Below are 20,114 nucleotides of genomic sequence, written 5' to 3'. Positions count from 1 at the left end.
CACATTGATACAACTTAATGTAAAATTAACTGGTTAAGAATGAAAGGTTTGACTCATTTAATTGTAGTCTTACATTCGGTCTTTAAGTGGTCCAACTTGACGAACAATTTTGATGTGTGAATTACACACGAATTTAATATAAAATTTAAAAGACCTGAACCGTTGGATTAAAATGAACGAAAGATATGAAAAAAAATAATTTAATCTATACAGTCAAGTTGTTTTCTCAGGTAAATTTTGTGAACCAATTTTACATTTTTTCCTAAAATTAATTTAGATAATTTTGTCTGTTTCAAACCCAACATGCGATTGACAACCCATTAAACGCCCTCCGCGTAAATACGATCGTGTTATCTCATCAAAGCAATTTTCGGCTCACGCAAATCAAAAGCACCTTTACAGATCATGCACCATGTGCGGCCGTAGCATAGTAACCATGGCTACGCAGTTGAGGGCCTCCACGGATCTCATCCGTTCGTGTATGTAGACCCGACAAAACTGGACGGTCCAGATCAATTCATGAGCCTTTTCCACCACAACACTCTCGAAACTGTGATTTCCTTTGAAATTCTCCCACAACTGTAATTTCCTCCCAAAAAATCAAATCCCACAGAGAGGGAGAGAGAAATGGCGGACGTTGAAGAAGCAGAGCTGAGTGAGAAGCAGAAGAAAGAGATAGCGAAATGGTTCTTTCTCAACTCTCCTGCCGGTGAAATCCAATACGTTGCCAAAGGTAATGCTCCTCTCTCTCTCTCTCTTTCTCTCTGCAATTTTTATTTTATTTTAAAAAATTGAATTCGCATTAGCCTTCTTCTTCTGAATTCTACACTGGCTCTTCTACAATTTCAGATTCGGATTTGCTCTTTTTCGCTTTCTCTGCTATATTTTTTTTCGTGATCGATTAATTTCTTCACATTCTGAATGGTTTTGTTGTTTTTTGCAGATGTGAAAGCGATACTGGACAACGAAGAATTGTACAATGAATCGGCTTCGGAGTCATTTCCATTGTACAATAAATCCCACATGATTTGCCTCGAAATGCCCGGCAGAATGGGCGATGTAAGTCTCTGAATCCTTATGAAAACTTGCTTTTTTCTTCAGCCTTCGGGTTTCTTTTTGATCATTTATGCTCAATGAGTTTAGTAAAGGTTGAATAAGAGAGTGTAAAGGTTTGTCTGTGGGATTGGATGGGCATTAGTTATTTCTTTGCAGTTGATATAGAAATGTTTGTGATCATATAGATTTTACCATAAAAGAGTTACATCATGATGTTGTTGCCGAATTTTTAAACCTCATCATTCGTCCTCGCTGTACAAATTTGCACGCAATTGGTGGGTATCACAAGGTAGAATTGGCACTACCACAAATGACAACGTCAGTTTGTAACTTAATCATAGTACAATGTAGTACCTTTAGTATTACCCGAATTGGAAAATTAGGATTTAGGGTTTGGCATTGGATGTGTTTATAATAAATAACGAATGAGATTAACTACTTGAAGATTCATATGCCACTTGATTGTATCAAATCATGCTCTAAAATTTGCTGTTTCTGAGTTAGGTTTTGATTTTCAAACCCGATCTTATTATATTTAACTCGCTGCTTTGGATGCAGGTGCTGATTACATCATTTGGCGAGCTCAATGAGAATGAGTTTCTTGATCCAAGGACTGCCCAAGTTGCTACAGTTGACCACATTAAACAAGTAATTTATGCCTTTTTTCTTGTATTATTTTTCTCTTGAGAGATGGTAGGATTTTTACCAAAACTCTGAAGCAATATTCGAGTTTTTTGTCATTACTGGAGGCAATGCTTAAACCTTGAGGCATATGTTAATCTTACTTATCACATATGCTAAACTTTTAGGTGAATGATGACATTCTAAAGAAAAAAGAAAAAGCTTGTTATTGCAAATGAGAATTAGATTTATGGAAGATCGATGGATATCTTAGTTCTTACAATTAATGTTTCAAATAAGATTATGAGGGTAGCAAATAGTTTAATTTAAATCTTTTTCTAGGAATTGCATTATGAAAGAGGTATGGATTATGGACAAATCTTCAATTATCTGTGTCTCCGAATGGAGTACTTAAGGAAAAACATTATGTTTATTATGTCTCATACTCATGTTTGTGATTAGTTGGTGTGTACTTTGTTGAATCATGTCATATATATGTTTTTTTTTTTTTTTTAATTTTAATTTCTTCCCCTCCCCCATCTCCGCCCTATCTTCCTTCCCTTTTGTCAAGTTTTCTTCTGCCATGTATTATCTTAAATAACATGGTGAACTGGTTCAGGTTTGTACAAAGGTGAGACCTGCTATGGATGAGGAACTTCCATCCTCATATATAGAGGAATTTCGGTACGCTTCATAATTCTTATGGGTAGAATTGGTTTTCTATTTGAATCTATGATCTATTAGATTTCCCATTAAACTGGAATAAGTATCTGGCTTTCAAATTTCAAAAGATTTGACAGCAAATCAGTGGAGTGTTTTACCTGTCTTGAGTGCCAAATAGGGGTGGAACCACCCCTAGCCTTGGGGGGTCCTGGGCCCTTCCAAAATTTTAAAAAATGTAACAAAAATTTGAAAATATCTTCTAAATTTTAGTATTTTTATAATCTAGGGGTTTGGCTCAAGTGATAAGGGCCTTGGTATTAGTGGCATTCCCATCAGGTTTAAGGTTTGAATTTCCTTGGATGCAAACAATTTCTTGAGGCCAATCAGCCAGCGAAGTCGAAGTATTTACCTGATCCGTGTGGAGAAGGTGCTTCGCACGGATCTGAGGTTTATCTGACATGGGTGGGTACATGAAGTGGCCCTGCCTTGGAGAAGTTCCTCGTCATAAAAAAGAAAGAATGTATTTTTATGAAATGGACCCCCTAAAATTAATTATTACCCCCTTAAAATTTTGTGTTTTTAGTTTTGTCCTTCCCCCCTCCTAAACTCTAGTTCTGCCCCCGGCTCCAAATGAGCTCCTTTCACTGTACCCCCAAGGGATTTACATTCATCAATTATTTACTTATAGAGTATTTTTACCCGTACTGAAAGTAAACAAAAATATTACTCTGAAGGTTTTTCAGAGTCCAGGAATTATGATGTATCAAACTCATGTTTGCTGTGCATCATGGCGTTGAGAGTGTAGTGATACTTTTGTGGAGCTGGTGTTATGCTATTAATTTGTAACTTCTTCAAATTTACTGTTATATATGCTTCTTCATACGAATATTCAACGGAAAAAAATAAAATAAAACTGTATCTTATGGCAGCACAGAGCACGGAACACTTCTACATGATAGAAAGAGACTTGCTAAAGTTGCCATTTTCTTTTTCTTGACAGATGTGCCCTGGATGCTGAATTACTGAAGTATGTTGGTGAAGCTTATCCAAAAGGTGTCTGCTCAGTTTACTGTACAAATGGAAAAGATGTGGAGGGCCCAGGATTTGATTTTGAGCTTGCTGTGGTGATCTCCGCTGCTAGACTTAGTCCACAGAACTTCTGGTTCGTGAAATTTGTCAAATGACAATTTAAACTGCTCTTTCTATGGCATCATGGTTCAAATAGGACGTAATCACTTTATACCAACTCATGGTTGTCAGTCTGTTTGTACCCTGCCATGTACCTGGTCTTTTAGAAATAAGAGACTTCTACATGATAAGATTTTTCAGTTTTTCATATTTTATGGCACATTGTGTAGCAATGGAAGTTGGCGCTCAGTATGGAACATTGAGTTCAAGGATGATGATCAAATGCTGGAACTAAGAGGCAAATTGCAGGTATTCCTTATCAGCCGTGTATGACTATTTTTTACTCTCATTTGTGTTTCTAGGCAATCCAGGCTGCATTAATTTTTCTTGAGGTCATATACACCTACAATAAGTTTTGTCCTTGTATTGTTTTCCTGCTTTCAGGTTGGTGCCCATTATTTTGAAGAGGGAAACGTGCAGTTGGATGCAAAACATGAATGCAGAGATTCAACAGTATTTCAGGTTATTATAAAATTACATGTCTATCAACAATTGTTTTTTATATCATTGTTGTTATTTATTGTTACTGTTTGCGGAAGCTTGATTAGGCTTGATTCATAAGTGCCCTTCCTCCTTAGTCTGAAGACACACAGTATACTTTGGGATGTTGGTGTTTGGAACATGTTGATTTTGCTGTTGTCCTTAGTCTGAAGACACACAGTATACTTTGGGATGTTGGTGTTTGGAACATGTTGATTTTGCTGTTGTATTTGTTTATAACTTGGCTGGGTGGGTTATGGTTCTATGCCCTGGGTAATCTTTAAAACCGTGATAGCCAAAAGACTACAAATCTTGTTTGACTAGTTTCCTGTGACTTATTTTTATTTTAATTCCCACTTCCCATTCATTGGCTTACCCGCATAATTTTGTTGGAAAAGTAATGATTTCCTTCTTCTTTTTTCCTCCTGAAATACTTTTTAAGAATTCCAGTACTGTTCATTTAATTTTATCCCCTTTTTACCATCCAATTCTTATGTTCATATTTGTTTCAGTCTCCTGATGACTGTGCAATTACCATAGCTAGCATTATTCGCCACCATGAGACAGAGTACTTGGCATCTCTTGAGGTACTAAATATTCCTGTTCTTGTAGTTAAATGGTTTTCATTTTCCAAAAGTCTTTACTGAGAGTTATACATTGACAGGCATCCTATTCGAACTTGCCTGATACCACTTTCAAGGTACTTCTTTCTCCCCTCAATCTAGAATAGGATAGTTTCTTCTTTCTAAGCAACACTTATTAGCATATAGGCCAGTGTTACTGTCCAACATATAGGTATCAAATCATTTCATGTGGGATGGCATTGCTTAAATGGTAATCAACTCCACAAGAACTAACCACTTTAATCATCCAATCAGTGACAGCTCTCCTTTAGACCCACTACCTTTTTGTTGTGCATTTTATCCTCTATTTGGTTCTTGGAAAATTGATAAGAAAAGGAAATTGCTCGATAATAAATGGTGCTTTAAAGATTTTCCTTGTGTTAATTAATAACAGATCTCTAAATTTGTTTTTGTTTTACCAACAAATTGGATGGGTACAAGTGCCCGAGCTTGTGCCAATAACCTTCCCCTTGTCCAGTTATCTCCCGCCCACCAACAAAAAATAAAAATCCCCAAACAAAAAGGTATTATAATTAACTTCCAGACTCAAGCTCTATTACTTATTCAATTTCTGTAGAGTATTATATCTTTAGTAGGTTTTGTGGCAGGTAAATGAATCCTTTCTTGTTTTCTTTAGCCATCTTTCTAGGTTCATTATACTCCTAAATCCCTCTAATACATATGAATCTGATTGCAATGCAGGATCTTCGGAGGAAGCTCCCCGTTACGCGAACCCAATTTCCATGGCATAATACTTTGCAATTTAGCCTGACAAGAGACATTACCAAAGAACTCGGCATTGGAAAGTGAATATACGAAAACAAAATTATGAGACCAGTGTATGCTGTAACTGTACAAGCGACATAGTGATGAGTTCCTACCCGTATATACCCGTTTGTATCGAGTATGTGAATCCTTTTTTGAGAAATGCTATACACATTCCTAAATGCACATTCCTTGATGCGGCACTGAAAACCTAATGGTGATTTTCAGTGCCACATTAGGGAGTGTATGAGTAAGAATGTTTGTAGCATTCCTCATCCTTGCTTCGTCTTTTCTCTCTTTTCTCTTTGTATTTTGCCGCGGGAATTGTCCTATGCCATTAGAGTTTCTCTCCTCAGTTTTGTGGCATTGTACTGTTACTGTTTATATTAAGATGTGTATAACAGAAAAGAATTGTGGTTGATTTTTAATTTTTAGTGTTCGTGGGCAAGGTTGACAAGTTTGTGGTTATGTACAGTGTGAAAAGTAGCTCAAGTTTTTGCAATTATTTTTCCCTAAATCTTGAATAAAAGTTTAAAGGAGTCATTCCGCACCCTCTTGTTACAAGGAGTTTAACAATAGAACCATGAAATGCTGAAAGTGATTCTAGTTGCAGTGTCGTTTTAAATGTGTTCTAGTCTAGTTTAATAATCTACAGAGAAGCTAAGAAATAAAAAGGGAAAGTCCACACAATTTTATCAATCTACTACCCAATTAACAATGTTTTTCTCAAACTTTCAATTGCTACATTGTCATTTTTAAATTACCAAAAATTGTCAATGTCTTTCCCATTGACCAAAAATACCCTTAAAATTAATAATAATAATAATAATAATAATAATTTTTTTTTTTTAAAAAAAAAAAAGGTTGTGGAAATTTTTTAAAATAAATATTATTATTATTTTGTTTTTTTTTTAAAAAAAATAAATTATTGAATTATTTATCTTATTGAAAAAAAAAATTTATGGTCATTTTTTTTTTAGCTGCCCTTATGGGACATTGTAAATTATTTGGTAATTTAAGGGGTAGACTTTTCCCAATTAAAAAAAATTTCTCTAAAAAAATTAAAGCATCATGGGTTCTGAAATGTAAGGAAATAAATTGCAGAAGACTTTTGGCTGATTCAGAAAATAAAACAAAGCAAAACAAGAAACCAAAAAGGAAAAAGTTCCGTTGCCGGGAATCGAACCCGGGTCTCCTGGGTGAAAGCCAGATATCCTAACCGCTGGACGACAACGGAAGTAATTGTTGGTTGTCTTTTAAAATAATACTAATTAACATAATTCTTGAGGAGTACAATGCGTGTGAATGGGATTCTCATTCAGTAATCAATTTCACTTTAAAAGGACTCTACTGAGCTTAGATTTACCCTCAGTCCTGAAACATCAATAAGTTTCGAGGGCATGTATGCAAAAACCTCAACATCTTCTCGTACCCTTTAAACCTCTATACTCCGCCACTGTCCTCAAAGAAGAGTCATCAAGCCGTCCCCTCGAATTGCTCAATACAAAGGTCTGTTTCTTCTTCAACTGTTACACAAATTTTACAGGTTACGCGCTAAACTCTCTATGTTAAATCAGAAAGAAAGAAAAGAAAAAAAATGCCGCAAGGGAAAGAAAATTTCAAGCTTATATGTTCTCTTACTTTCTGAAATCTTCAAAAAAGACTCAAAAGTTACTTCGGTGTCTTTTCTTTTCCTGCATTTTTTTTTCTTAGCAACCAAACGGGTTAATTCTTTTTTTATTTTTTAATGTTTCTCTTTACGTTGCTTCTGATGATGATATATTTGCAGGTCTATTATCGCTGCTGTGTTTGCCTTAATCGGAAAAATGGTATGTAGGTCACTGTACTGATTGTTAGGGTTAGAGTTTCGTGCTTTTGGCTGTTTCCTCTGTGGTTGTTTGAGAATGAAGACCCTGGTTTTGAATTTATTTAATGATTTTATTTGGTTTTTTCCTCAGCTTCCTCTTTCATTGCTGAAGTCCGCACAAGGGCATCCTATGGTGAGAGCTGTCTCTCCGTGGATTTGATTTATGTTTCACTTTCACATTATAGCCTAGAAAACGTAGGAAGAGGAAAGATAGTTAATTTTTTAAATCCTGTCATTTGGGATAATAGAGATTAAAAAATAAATGGTTAATTCCAGCTGCTTTTTGGGTCGAGTTCGAATTATCAGCCTATGGTTTAGAAAGTTGCACTTTATCCACCTAAAATCACCTCCTTAATATTTTATAGGCTTAAAATTCGCATGTATTGATCACATACCTAAAAAATGCTATAGCAATCTTTTTCACGATTGGAATGCATTACACTCATGGACTAATACAACGAGACCTCTTAAATCATGGGTTGGCAATTCAAACTTGACCCATGCCACAGGTCGGTAAAGTATAATTTCTGCAAAAAAAAAAAAAAAAAAAAAAGACAATAAAGAAAGTGAATAATTAATAATTAACTCAATTGAGAAGTACTTGATACATGAAATTTGAAACTTAGCTGTCGTTTGGTTAAACTTTTGAAGAAGTTTTCTTGCTTATGAAAACAAACATTACATTGCATTGATTGTTGTTTTAAACAGCATAAATGATCCTTCCAGAATGCGAAATTGGTATCTTGGCTTCTATTTACTGTAGTAAGGAGCCAGTCAAATAATTAAGTTATAAATGCCATCCAAATTGATATGCAGATGATATTTATTCTGATTATTATTTTTGTGGTTGGTAGTTAGTGGAGCTGAAAAACGGGGAGACTTACAATGGGCATTTGGTGAACTGTGATACATGGATGAATATCCATCTTCGAGAAGTCATATGTACCTCAAAAGTGATTATTTTCCAAACATTTCTGCATCAGTTTCTTTGAATTTTTTTAAGTTTTATCCTTTGCCATAAATTAAATTTACTGTATTTGTGATTCATCGTCGCACTATGACAATGTAGGATGGAGATAGGTTTTGGAGAATGCCAGAATGTTACATTCGTGGGAATACAATTAAGTATCTTCGAGTTCCAGATGAGGTATTTCTTTCTTTCTTTCTTTTGATAAATTCGTTTTTAACCTCAATATATATTCCCCCCACTCTGGAATGATGTAGCTTAGCCAAATCAGACATTGATGTGCTCCATAAGGTATTTTCTTCAAAGCTTGTACTTGTTGTAGAGGCACAATGTGTCTCTTACACACACTTGTTCAAGCTTTAGATGATATGCCTTCTGTAGAAGCGCATCATTGTGAAGTCAACATAGAGTTTGGTTGTTCCTGACCAGAGTTCTTACCTTCTTGCCATTTTGGTTTATTTATTTATTTATTTATTTTAGTCACGGGTGGGGGGGTCTCAATAATACAAGGCTACAAGTCAAACCCCTACTCTGGAATGATGTAGCTTAGCCAAATCCGACATTGATGTGCTCCATAAGGGATTTTCATCAAAGCTTGTACCTCTTGTTGTAGAGGCACAATGTGTCTCTTACACACACTTGATCAAGCTTTAGATGATATGCCTTCTGTAGAAGCGCATTGTTGTGACGTCAACATAGAGTTTGGTTGTTCCTGACCAGAGTTCTTACCTTCTTGCCATTTTGGTTTCTTCTTCTTCTTCTTTATTTTTTGGTCAGGGGTGGGGGGTTGTCAATAATACAATGCTACATCTCAAAGATAGCCTTCACCCTCCCAAACCCCTGTTAGCTGTTTACACAAGATGAAGAATCTTTATATGTTGCTTCTGTTATCTCCTGTGTCATATATTTTCTTGGATTTCCAATTGTCATACCTTTTGTACTAAATGGCAGGTATCTGTCCATCATGCAGTTAGGCTGAGACTTACTTCTAGCCATATTTCTGGGCTTTTGGAATTCCATTTAACTTTTCTTTTAGTCTATGCTTATTTAATGGAGAAGGTTTGTTGCACTGAGAGGGGAATGTTTTATGACATTATGGGTATCTCTTGGGTTTTGTTGTGCTGTGTAGTTGGGAATACTCCAAGTTTGTACTGATACTTTTAAATCTTACTTTTAGTTGTTGCAACTTTTTCAAGACCTAACGAATTCCTATGGTAATGTTTGCATTTTCCTTTAGGTGATTGACAAAGTTCAGGAGGAGACAAAGAGCCGCTCAGGTATATTTTGTGGCTACATGGTGTTCATTACAGTTGAAAGGGACCTGTCTCTGTCTTGGTTTTTGTTCAGTTTAATTTGTTATTTTATTGGACTTGCATTAATAAATTTTTTTTTTAAAAAAGAGTAAATTAGAATAAAACTTTGCAAAAAGATTCACTTCTGTGAGAGTTCAAAATTATTGTACAATTTTGATTTGCATAATATAGCTCAGCCAAATATCCAGAAGCTATACGCTTAATTCAGTTCTCACAGCTTCAGTTAGCTCTAATATTTCCTTTTTCCTTAGTAGAGTTTGTTTTGATGTTCTAAGTTTCAGATACAACTAGCTTATTATACAGGGATTGACCAGAACTGGCTATCATTAGCATTCTGGTTTTGCTAGAACTACTTGAGTTTTTACTTGCACTGAAGCTGGAAAAGATTGAAAAAATGGGCGTCGTTGCTTTTATATGTATGCATTTATATATCACTAGCCTTTTAACTATCAACTTGTTCAGATAGAAGGCCACCCGGTGTGGGGCGCGGAAGGGGAAGAGGTAGAGAGGAAGGTGCTGGTGGGAGGCAAGGGAAAGGCATTGGGCGTGGTGTAGACGATGCAGGTGGCAGAGGCATGGGAGGAGGCCGGGGTAGAGGAGGCTCTCTAGGCAGACCTGGTGGCAACAAAGGTAACAATCCACAATCCTTGATGTTAATTTAAGGACAAAGATCCTATTCGTGTTGTCGTGGACAATGTTAACACTTCTTTTATAAAATTTAAATAATACACCGCTAAATATAAAATTTAAATAATACACCGCTAAATACACTAACTTCAAATCCCGACCATGAATGGAAAGGATCCTATTAGTGTTGGAATCCTTTTAGAATGACTTGATTTCTTTTTTGGGACAGGTGGAGGACGAGGACGTGGCTGACACCATTTTAAGGTGCTGGAATTGGAAAGATGATGCTCGTAAATGCTCTTTTCTCATGTTAATCAACATGACGGGAAAAAAGAGAAGATTTTTCAGTGTGAGATATGTGAAGACTGCGTCCAAGTTCTGTTTAGCGTGGAGGCCCGCATATATATATATATATATATATATATATATATCCTTTCTCCAGCATTCCACATTCGAACAAATTTTTTAAGTTGATGATAAATATGGTTTGAGAAGCAATTTGTATCACATTACTATATATTTTCTGTAACATTTTATTTTGTCAGAAAAAAAAAACATTATTAAATCATTAGTCATAACTGTTTTGACAATTCTAAACAAGTAATTATCTAACAATAATATTATTACTCCAATAATTAAACCCGTCTTTATTGTGAAATGATTAATTAAAAAATCTATTTATTATAATTAGTTAATGACTAACTTGTGAAACAAATACTCTTAATAATTGATATTTTATCAATTATGAGTTGTCAAAAAAAAAAAAAATTATAAAAGAAATTTTGTGCTAAAATATGTAGAATGCACAATCTTCCGTTTTTATATGTTAATATAGTATCGTTATTGCACTTTGAAGAAGACAAAAAAAAAAAAAAAAAAAACCTGGGACACCTATCCATAATCATTTATCCGTAATCACTGGTTTGTTTGACCAAAACTCGGGTTGTCTGTTCAGACCTTCTTCTTTTAGCAAAAACAGCGGCAGTGAGAGTTCCTCTTGACCGTTGAACTCGCTGAAAACAGAAAACTCAAATCAAATGGCGGAAATCAAAGCCGATACGGCTACTCACCAGCACCTGCTGAATGTACCGGGGTCCGCTATCTCGGACCAAAAGCCCCCTAGAAGGAAGCGCGTTGCTTCCCTGGACATCTTCCGAGGCCTCACTGTTGCGGTACATGGATAAAGCTATATGTTTAAACCTTTTTATTTGTTTATTTTTTTATATTTTTGTGAACTGAATGAATGAGGGAAGAAGCAGAAATCCCAAAATTTCTGGCTCCAGTTTCTAAGTTTCTTGTCCACCTTTTCACATGGGTTGCTTTTTTTTTTTTTTTCTTCTATAATTTTTACTGCATGTACTTGCTTTGGATATTTAATATTCAGCATTTATGTTTTCTAATTTTTGTTATTTTTTTCTTCTTCAAAATCGCCAAAAAGGAAAAATAATGATATTGGGTATGTCATGTTCATATTCATCGTGCGTGTAAATGTTATTTATTTATTTTTTTTTTCTCTCTCTTTTTCATTTTTTTTTATAACATACAAATATCCAGTGTTGATTGTGCCACGTGGAATGTGATGCTGGCAGGACGTTATTTTTATGGTAATAAATGTAGGTTAGGTTTCTTAAGTTCAGTTTGTTAGCCTCCGTTTGAAAAGAAAAAAAGAAAAAAAAAAGAAAAAAAAAAAAAACGTGGTAGAGTACACATGGGTGTAAGTTGTAACTGGACTTATTTGTGAAGAAATTTGTAAGTAAATGGAAAATGAAAGAGGAAGAGGAAGAAATCGGGATATCTATTTTGGTTTAAGCTTGCATGTCATGTACATTTGTAGTTGATGATTTTGGTGGATGATGCCGGAGGAGAGTGGCCTATGATTGGGCACGCACCATGGAATGGTTGCAATCTTGCTGACTTTGTGATGCCATTCTTTTTGTTCATTGTGGGGATGGCCATTGCGCTTGCTCTCAAGGTTGGTTTCACTTTCTGTACTGTTCCCATAAGTCTTGTAGGGAATAACTTATAAGCATTAGCATGCATTCATTTCTTGATGTTTTCTCATGTAGAGAATACCAAACCGGTCCATGGCCATCAGAAAGGTGATTCTTAGGACTTTGAAGCTTCTCTTTTGGGGTCTCCTATTGCAAGGTCTGTTTTTGTTTCATTTTCATTTATACTCAGCTTACTTTTTTCCCTTCACATTGCAATAACATTTTTTTTACAAGGATATTTGATCAACAAAAATGATGGCTGGTTTGAGGGAAACGTTTTATCAGCAACTTTTTTGCATTTTGCTTTCCCTATTTAGAATGAATTTAAGAAAGGACGATAGGCTTCAGGTTTCACTTGGATGTTAACTTGGCTTCATTTTTGAAGGAGGTTATTCACATGCTCCCGACAATCTAACATATGGCGTCGACATGAAAAAAATAAGGTGGTGCGGCATTCTCCAGGTAATGTTGATACTAGTCACGGATCAGATCTTAGCCGTGTAGGGAATGGATTTAAGTAGTAATTCTTTTCACCCTTTCTAGAGAATCGCTCTTGCATATTTGGTAGTGTCGCTGGTGGAAATCTTTTCAAGAAATGTTCAAGCCAAGGATCTAGCATCGAGCTGGTTCTCTGTATTCAAGTTGTACTCTTGGCATTGGTAAGTTTGTAGTGGGTGCTATCGTGTATTCCTGATGAAAATTTATCAGTAAAACTATTATCAAACAGTTTCTCTGTTCTAACATTTTCAGGCTGGTGGGAGCATGCGTTCTTCTTGTTTACTTGGCTGTGCTTTTTGGGGCATATGTCCCAGACTGGCAATTCACTGTCCATAATGGAAATAATACTGTTGAGCTTACAGTAAGCTTCTGGTTTCTTTTATCTCATTCTTATAAATCAGAAACTTCTTCTTAAATGATAATGCTATTATCTTTGTATATAGTTGGAGATGTCAGTAACAGACTAAATATTTTGTTTAGTAACTGGCTAATTTTAGTCTTTGGGAGCAATTTGGACATGGAGCGATTGAACATGTGAAATCCTGATATTCGGATTTGCATAGCATGCAATGACTGCACTTGGAAAAGGGTTAAGGTCTTTCGTAATCAGAATCAGTTTTGGTGAGGGGTGCATTGACATTTTTAGCAACTAAGCTTAACCCATGAATGGTTCCACCTTATGTAATGGAACTATCTACCATGGTCAAAAACTTTTTAGAAAACTAATGGTTGGATAATCTATTAACATGTATATTCTGTTAATTTTAGGTAGCCTGTGGCATGAGAGGAAAACTGGATCCTCCTTGTAATGCAGTCGGGTATATAGATAGAGTTGTGCTAGGAATCGAGCACATGTATCAACATCCAGCTTGGAAGAGATCTAAGGTGTGTAGCCGTTTTCTATTTTACTCCTTATCATATTATGAATTTGAGATCACTAGTTGAAAGACATTGGCACTTTTGAATATTTAATCTTCTCTAATATTATGTTCTGCAGGCTTGCACTGAGAATTCCCCATATGAGGGGCCTTTCCGAAGTGGTGCTCCTTCGTGGTGCTATGCCCCTTTTGAACCAGAAGGAATTTTAAGGTCTGTTAACATCATAATTAACTAGTGTCATTTTGATGAACAATGGAAATAGTGCCTCTTGTCTAGATTCGTATTTGCGGGTAACTAGTTGTACCTTTCGCTGAATAATCTTATGCATCCTGCTGAGGGAACCACATAATGGAAATCACTAGGCTTTGCTTAAGGGATATAGTGAACAAATGGACATCACAAAAATTTCTAGGGCACATTCACTCCATTGCACCACAGAACTGTGACTTTGGTCTATCAAATTGATTTCTCATCTATTCTTTCCCAAAGCATATAGTATGTGAAGGGAAATAGTAAGAATGAGAGAAAAATTCAAAATAATTGCACACAATTTCTTCACAACTAAACAAAAATATGTACTTAGCTGAATCTAAGAGGCAGACTCTCCCTTTCAACCACTTGATTGGAGCAATTTATTGATTTCTTACACCTTTAGATTCATGTTGTTAATTCTCAAAAAAAAAAAGATTCATGTTGTTAAGCATGAACCTCTCGGATGCTCCAATTGGCTCTGATGTGAAGTTTATGATGAGTATGCCTCCCTGATGTAATTTATTTGATTACTGTAAACGTTGACAATTTCGTTTTGAACCTCTTCTATCTGTGAATATTTATCTGATTGCAGCTCAATATCAGCTATTCTCTCCACCATCATTGGAGTGCATTTTGGACATGTGCTTGTACATTTTGAGGTTAGGTCTATGGTTTCATGTGATTTATGCCTACCTTACATGAAGAACTGCTCACTTCATTGATCTCTTTCAATTATTGCAGGGTCATCCAGCTAGACTGAAGCACTGGATTCTGATGGGTTTTGCCCTCCTCATTTCTGGAATTATCCTTCATTTCACTCATGGTGTGAACTGAACGTTAAGTATGTGCAACTTTATATATTATCTATTGTCTCCTTGTTTTCTAATTTTTTCCCAATGCAGCAATTCCTCTGAATAAGCAGTTGTACACATTTAGCTATGTTTGTGTAACATCTGGAGCAGCAGCTTTGGTGTTTTCAGCTTTCTACATTTTGGTATTCTTTTGTCATTAAATTTTTAATGTCCCTTATCATTAGGATCATTTATATATCTTTTGAATATGGACCCATGTTGTTGGAATTAAGGCTTGGTTAAAAGTTGATTATCAATTCTTTTGGGTATGCAAGGTTCAATGAGATTACATCAAGTTTAATCTAATTTTCTACTCCGATACCAGGTTGACATTTGGGGTTTTAGATATCTGTTTTTGCCATTGGAATGGATTGGCATGAATGCTATGCTCGTCTATGTTATGGCAGCTGAAGGCATCTTTGCAGGATTCATTAATGGGTGGTATTATGATGACCCCCATAATACACTGGTATATCTTCATCGTATTGTGCCTTTACTTTTCACCTCAACCTGTCCTGTAACCACCCCTTAGTATGTTCAGATAATGGGCTCTAAAATGATATTAGATCCCAATGGAAGGGGAATATTGGTGGTTCCACCTATTGTTTGTATGAAGACTTTCCATAATTTTTTCTAAATTTTTTCTAGACTGGACTAAGAGTGCAAATTTGCAGCATGTTTCTTGACTTCATAGAGGTTTTACTGTTTTTAAGAAGGTTTTTTTTTTTCCTAGTTTTTTGCTCATCAAGTCCGGTTCTTTTTTGGTTTCCAAAACTGCTTTAGATTTTCCTGTCAGATAGGCATAAACTTGTCAAGGTTAGAAACAAGTTAGCAGTTTCCAAAACTTGTCAAAACTCCATTGGAGAGGGACTTTTTCATGCTGCTATTTTTTCTCCTCCTCTAATCCATGCTGCTATGTACTTATAGATCTTCTCCGCCAATAAGCATCCCCTTTTCATGTTGATGGATTCAACCTAATATCATAATATATATCATTGGTCTTGCTTATTTCATATAGCTAAGCTACCTTGATTATCCGATGAACGTGCATTGTTGTCGGAGGTCTGCCCGTGCTTTGACAACTCTAGCCTCCTGTCCAGTCATCTGAACAATCAGCCTAGACATTTTTTCTAAACCTCAACTACACCTTGAACATTGTCCTGCTCCTCCTTGTTTTAATATTCTTTTCTAATTTTTATTAATGTTGTTTTTCTTTCCTGACACAGATATACTGGATTCAAAAACACATTTTCATTGGAGTTTGGCATTCCCGGAGAGCAGGCATTCTACTCTACGTTATCTTTGCAGAAATTCTGTTTTGGGGTGTTGTTTCAGGCATTTTGCATAGACTGGGCATATACTGGAAACTTTGAAGTATAATGTTAGCAGATACTAGACTTAGGTTTCTTATTATTGCCTTGATTTCCACTTAAAACTGTTGTGGCTGTTAGTTGGTGGCTTAATAGTCTGCCCCTTCTACCATGTATATACTATTCTACTAGATCAGTGGTCAATAAATTGGGAATTTTATGTTAATTTCTTTTTTGCTGTTGGCCCATACTCTTTGAAATTGTCATAACTAAATAAGAAAATAATATTTTTATTCCAAATATTTAGATGCAAAGTTGGATTGCTTCTTTAATGTTGAGTTTTGACAGTGTTAATATATAAAAGAGAAAAGCTGCAATAATAAGAAAACAAACATAACCAATATCTAGAATACACCAATTTCCTCAAACCCTTGACTGCTATGAAAAAAGCACCCTCCTCATTTCAAGTGAAATGGAGAGAAACAAAGATGACCAGTATCTAATGATATGCTTGGTGTCATGTTATTTGAAAATTTTAAATGATGTAGATTATGTTACAACTATGGTGAAACTTTAACTACTCGTCTGGCTATTTCTTTGACGTACTCTCTTGACATCAATCGGTTTATACTTGAAGGCGACTTCTAAGTTGTTATTTTAACTCTTTAGCAGCCTAAAACCTCACAAGACTGGCGCATTGATTATGTCGTCTTTGATACTATCAACTTTATTCTAGCTTTTTTTGTTTGGAAAGCTAGGAAGGTCAACAAAATTTAAACTTTTACGCTCACTCTGTGATAAATTGGGCCGTAGCTAGATTTCTTTATGGCAACATTCCCATTTCGCCCCCTCTCTGTTATTTCCCCCTGCTTGGCCTAGTTAGGGCCTTTCATGTTGTTTTACGTTTTGTTTTCTTTGTTGTGTAATGTACTTACAAAAAAATATAATAATAATAATAATAATAGGACTCGTGCTGGGTATTCTTCTTGTAAATGATTTTTAAATTGCTTTCACGTCTTACATGCCCCAGTAGATTTTGTGCTTCATCTTTCCCATTTGGTTCAAGATTTTTTTGTATTTTCAAGCGAAAATATAGATGATTCATTTTTAAATTCAAATTATATTTTACAAATTTAACAGGGTATATATTACCACATTATAAATAGGTTACCATGTCATTTAAAATTTTAAATAATGTGATACAATTTAAAAAATTTCAAATGTTGATATACACATCCTTAAATGTAATAAAATAAAATTTAGGGAAAAGTCCACATAATCCCCTCAAATTACCACTCAATTGACAATGTCCCCCCCAAACTTTCAATTGTGACAATGTCCCCCCTCCCCCAAACTACCAAAAATTGTCAATGTTCCCCCTAATGACGAAATTATCCTTAGTAAAATATAAACAAAAATATTAAAACTTCTAAAAAAAAACTAAACCAACCTAAAAAAAAAAAAAAATCCAAACTTACTAATTTTTTCTTTTTAAAGTCAATTTTATAAGAAAAAAATTAAAAAAATTTCGATTTTTTTTTTATATAAAAATTGAAAATTTTCGTTATTTTATTTTATTCTTGTTTTATAATTTTATTTAAATAAAAATTTACGTTTAAAAAAATAAAATTTTCGCTTAATAAAATGAAATTTTTTGTTTTCTAAAACTAAATAAAAAAATAGTTTTTTTTTAAAATAAAAATTTCCGTTTTAAAAAAAAAAAAATTGTTTAAAATTTTTTTTAAAAAAAAATATTATTTTTAAATTAAAATTTTTCGTTTTAAAAAAAAAATCATTTTTTTTTTATTTATAGGGATAATTTTTGTCTTATTGAAAAATCTATAGGGGCATTTTTGTCTTATTGCTAGCCTTGGGGGGACATTGACAATGTTTTGGTAGTTTGGAGGGGATATTGTCACAATTGAAAGTTTGGGGGGACATTGTCAATTGAATGGTAGTTTGAAAGCGGTAGGTGGACTTTACCAAAAAATTTACTATTTTTAGAGATTCAGGGCAGTGAATGTTCTTCCGTTTAACTGGGCCCAAAACCCAAAAGTGGGACAGCCCACAAGGCCCGCACCTACCCAGACGGCCCAGACTCAAAAGAAACGAAGAAAATAAAGAATAGAAAAGAAAAAAAGAAAAAGAAGAAAACAAGCTTTACTTCAGGAACAAGAAGTAGAGCAAAAGGGGGAAATCGCTCTCACTGCAAATTTGTGTTCCTTCGTGAAATAAAATTCCGATGGCAACGGCTATGGTGGAAGATTCGAGCTTCGAAGACGACCAGCTCGCTTCCATGACAACCGAAGAAATCGTCCGAGCCTCTCGTCTTCTCGATAACGAGATCCGCATCCTGAAGGTCCTCTCTCTCTCTCTCTTTATCTCTCTCTCTTTGTAAGGGTTTGTGTGGATTTTATTTCCTTCGTTTTTGTCTGTTCATTAAGATCGTTTATTTTATATGAACGTTTTATTGGTAATAAGTTCCATTTTTTATATGTATTTTAATGTAATGTGTTTTTCCCCAATATATGATTTTGAATGACTTTCAATTTCTTTTGTTTTGCTTTGGTAATGTGTTTGTGTGTATGTTTCATTGCTATTTCTGTATTTATATGACTGGTTTTTGTAAAAGAAGTTACAGTTTTTCTTTATACTTCTATGGATCCTTTCTGTTAGTCTATGAATTTGTGTGGATTCTCAGGTTTTTAATTAATTAATTTTTTTTTTTCGTTTTTGGAAGCTATAGTTTGTTTGTTTGTTTTTTTTTCTTCTTTATTTCTGCGAATTTGTAATAAAAAACCAGTTGTGTGGATTTCTTACGTGATTGAAGGAGGAGTTGCAAAGAACAAATTTGGATTGGGATTCGTACAAGGAGAAGATAAAGGAGAATCAAGAGAAGATTAAGCTTAATAAGCAGTTGCCCTACTTGGTCGGCAACATTGTTGAGGTAAATTATCAGGCTCTCTCGCTCTTAATTTTATTATGCTAAGCGGTTTTTTCTTATCTCTTTTTATGTTTTGATTGCGAAGAATTTATTTGATTCCTTATGAAAACCCTAATATTTGGTGCCATAAATATGTATTTTAGGTTTATATCTAACCGTGAATGACAGTATGGGATATCTGATGACCCTTAGATAGTGGGGATAAGGGTTTTTTTCTTTTCTTTTCTTTTCTTATAAATGTTCATTCTCATTGGGTGTTCTTTTGCTATCAAAAGTAAGACTATGGTGGAGAAGAAAGGTGATTCTGAACTTGAATTGCAAGGCAAAACAAAATTAAGCAAGAAGAAGTATAGAATCTCGTTCAAGTCATAACAAGGCCATACCAATTCAAGGAAATACATGTGAGAGACACTTCCAGAAAAAAAAAAAACCGCGGAAGATAATTGATATGTGAAAATGAAAGAATTTATTTAGATCTTGAATCCAGCTAGTATGTATTAAAAATATATCCGTGTTTGTTTACTTCCAAAAAAATGTGCCAAAAACCATGTGATGAGGAGTGGAGCTGTTCTGAGCCAGTAACAACCATTTGGACATCCACTTCTTGTTTTTTGATAAGTACACCCACCTCTTGTTACTCAATACTACAAATGTTTATTGATCTCATTCTGAATTTTGCTGTTACATGGGATAGTGTGCACTAACATCTCAAATCAAAACTCTTTTTTGATAATCTAGAAGGTATAGTGCAATGATTTTATGCTCTAACCATGATATCTGAGTTGATTTGGTTATCCCATGCCTAATCTGTCAGGCTGCCGCTAGACTAGGCTCCATGTGGGGAACTGGGGGTTTGTACTTAAGTTATTATAGTTATTTGCTTGTAGTACTTGACTATAATTGCAATCTTGTGTGCTTTCAGATTTTGGAAATGAACCCAGAGGACGAGGCTGAGGAAGATGGTGCGAATATTGATCTTGACTCACAAAGAAAGGGAAAATGTGTTGTGCTGAAAACATCTACTCGTCAGGTGAGCTAGCAGCATATTACTCTAAATACTAGCTCTTCTATTTTACTAGTAGAGTTACTGGATGTGGTTTAATCTTATTTGAACTTTTCGATTATTTTTGTTCAGCTAAAGCTATTTAAGCAGTTTTCTTACTTTTAATCTTTCCAGTTATGGAACTTAATTACTTATTAAAAAAAAAATTAATCTTTC

The 20,114-nt window shown here is 34.8% G+C and overlaps 3 protein-coding genes and 3 non-coding genes across 7 annotated transcripts; 5 read left to right on the top strand and 1 right to left on the bottom strand.

Moving 5' to 3' along the window:
• Positions 1–425: 425 nt before the first annotated feature.
• On the top strand, positions 426–5,864 carry LOC132170755 (F-actin-capping protein subunit alpha). Its single transcript, XM_059581850.1, has 10 exons — positions 426–733; positions 944–1,059; positions 1,615–1,704; positions 2,297–2,361; positions 3,341–3,502; positions 3,699–3,777; positions 3,913–3,990; positions 4,521–4,595; positions 4,673–4,708; positions 5,334–5,864. Exons 1-10 carry the CDS (start codon positions 628–630, stop codon positions 5,439–5,441), a joined length of 915 nt encoding a protein of 304 aa, XP_059437833.1. The 5' UTR covers positions 426–627; the 3' UTR covers positions 5,442–5,864.
• Positions 5,865–6,561: 697 nt separating this feature from the next.
• Positions 6,562–6,633, bottom strand: TRNAE-UUC (transfer RNA glutamic acid (anticodon UUC)). The gene has a single exon. It is a non-coding gene; the product is annotated as a tRNA-Glu (tRNA).
• Positions 6,634–6,778: 145 nt separating this feature from the next.
• Positions 6,779–10,692, top strand: LOC132170954 (sm-like protein LSM4). 2 transcript variants are annotated; one of them, XM_059582116.1, is made up of 8 exons: positions 6,779–6,905; positions 7,186–7,225; positions 7,355–7,396; positions 8,118–8,216; positions 8,333–8,410; positions 9,468–9,507; positions 10,006–10,173; positions 10,400–10,692. In XM_059582116.1, the coding sequence occupies exons 2-8, from the start codon at positions 7,223–7,225 to the stop codon at positions 10,420–10,422; spliced, it is 453 nt and encodes a 150-aa protein (XP_059438099.1). In that variant the 5' UTR covers positions 6,779–6,905; positions 7,186–7,222; the 3' UTR covers positions 10,423–10,692. The 2 variants fall into 2 exon arrangements, with proteins under 2 accessions (XP_059438099.1, XP_059438100.1); XM_059582117.1 differs by having other exon boundaries at positions 6,779–6,942; positions 10,400–10,691.
• On the top strand, positions 8,474–8,660 carry LOC132173203 (small nucleolar RNA snoR127). The gene has a single exon (XR_009439294.1). It is a non-coding gene; the product is annotated as a small nucleolar RNA snoR127 (small nucleolar RNA).
• Positions 8,762–8,951, top strand: LOC132173204 (small nucleolar RNA snoR127). The gene has a single exon (XR_009439295.1). It is a non-coding gene; the product is annotated as a small nucleolar RNA snoR127 (small nucleolar RNA).
• A 396-nt stretch (positions 10,693–11,088) lies between the features above and the next one.
• LOC132170681 (uncharacterized) lies at positions 11,089–16,177 on the top strand. The gene is made up of 13 exons (XM_059581755.1): positions 11,089–11,342; positions 12,005–12,142; positions 12,237–12,318; positions 12,547–12,623; positions 12,705–12,820; positions 12,912–13,020; positions 13,428–13,544; positions 13,657–13,748; positions 14,383–14,449; positions 14,532–14,613; positions 14,693–14,784; positions 14,967–15,110; positions 15,868–16,177. Exons 1-13 carry the CDS (start codon positions 11,208–11,210, stop codon positions 16,012–16,014), a joined length of 1,398 nt encoding a protein of 465 aa, XP_059437738.1. The 5' UTR covers positions 11,089–11,207; the 3' UTR covers positions 16,015–16,177.
• The last annotated feature ends 3,937 nt before the right edge of the window (positions 16,178–20,114 follow it).

This window comes from Corylus avellana, chromosome ca2 (genome assembly GCF_901000735.1).
Source record: "Corylus avellana chromosome ca2, CavTom2PMs-1.0".
Taxonomy (NCBI): Eukaryota; Viridiplantae; Streptophyta; class Magnoliopsida; order Fagales; family Betulaceae; genus Corylus; species Corylus avellana.
This window is presented reverse-complemented; position numbering and strand designations above follow the sequence as displayed.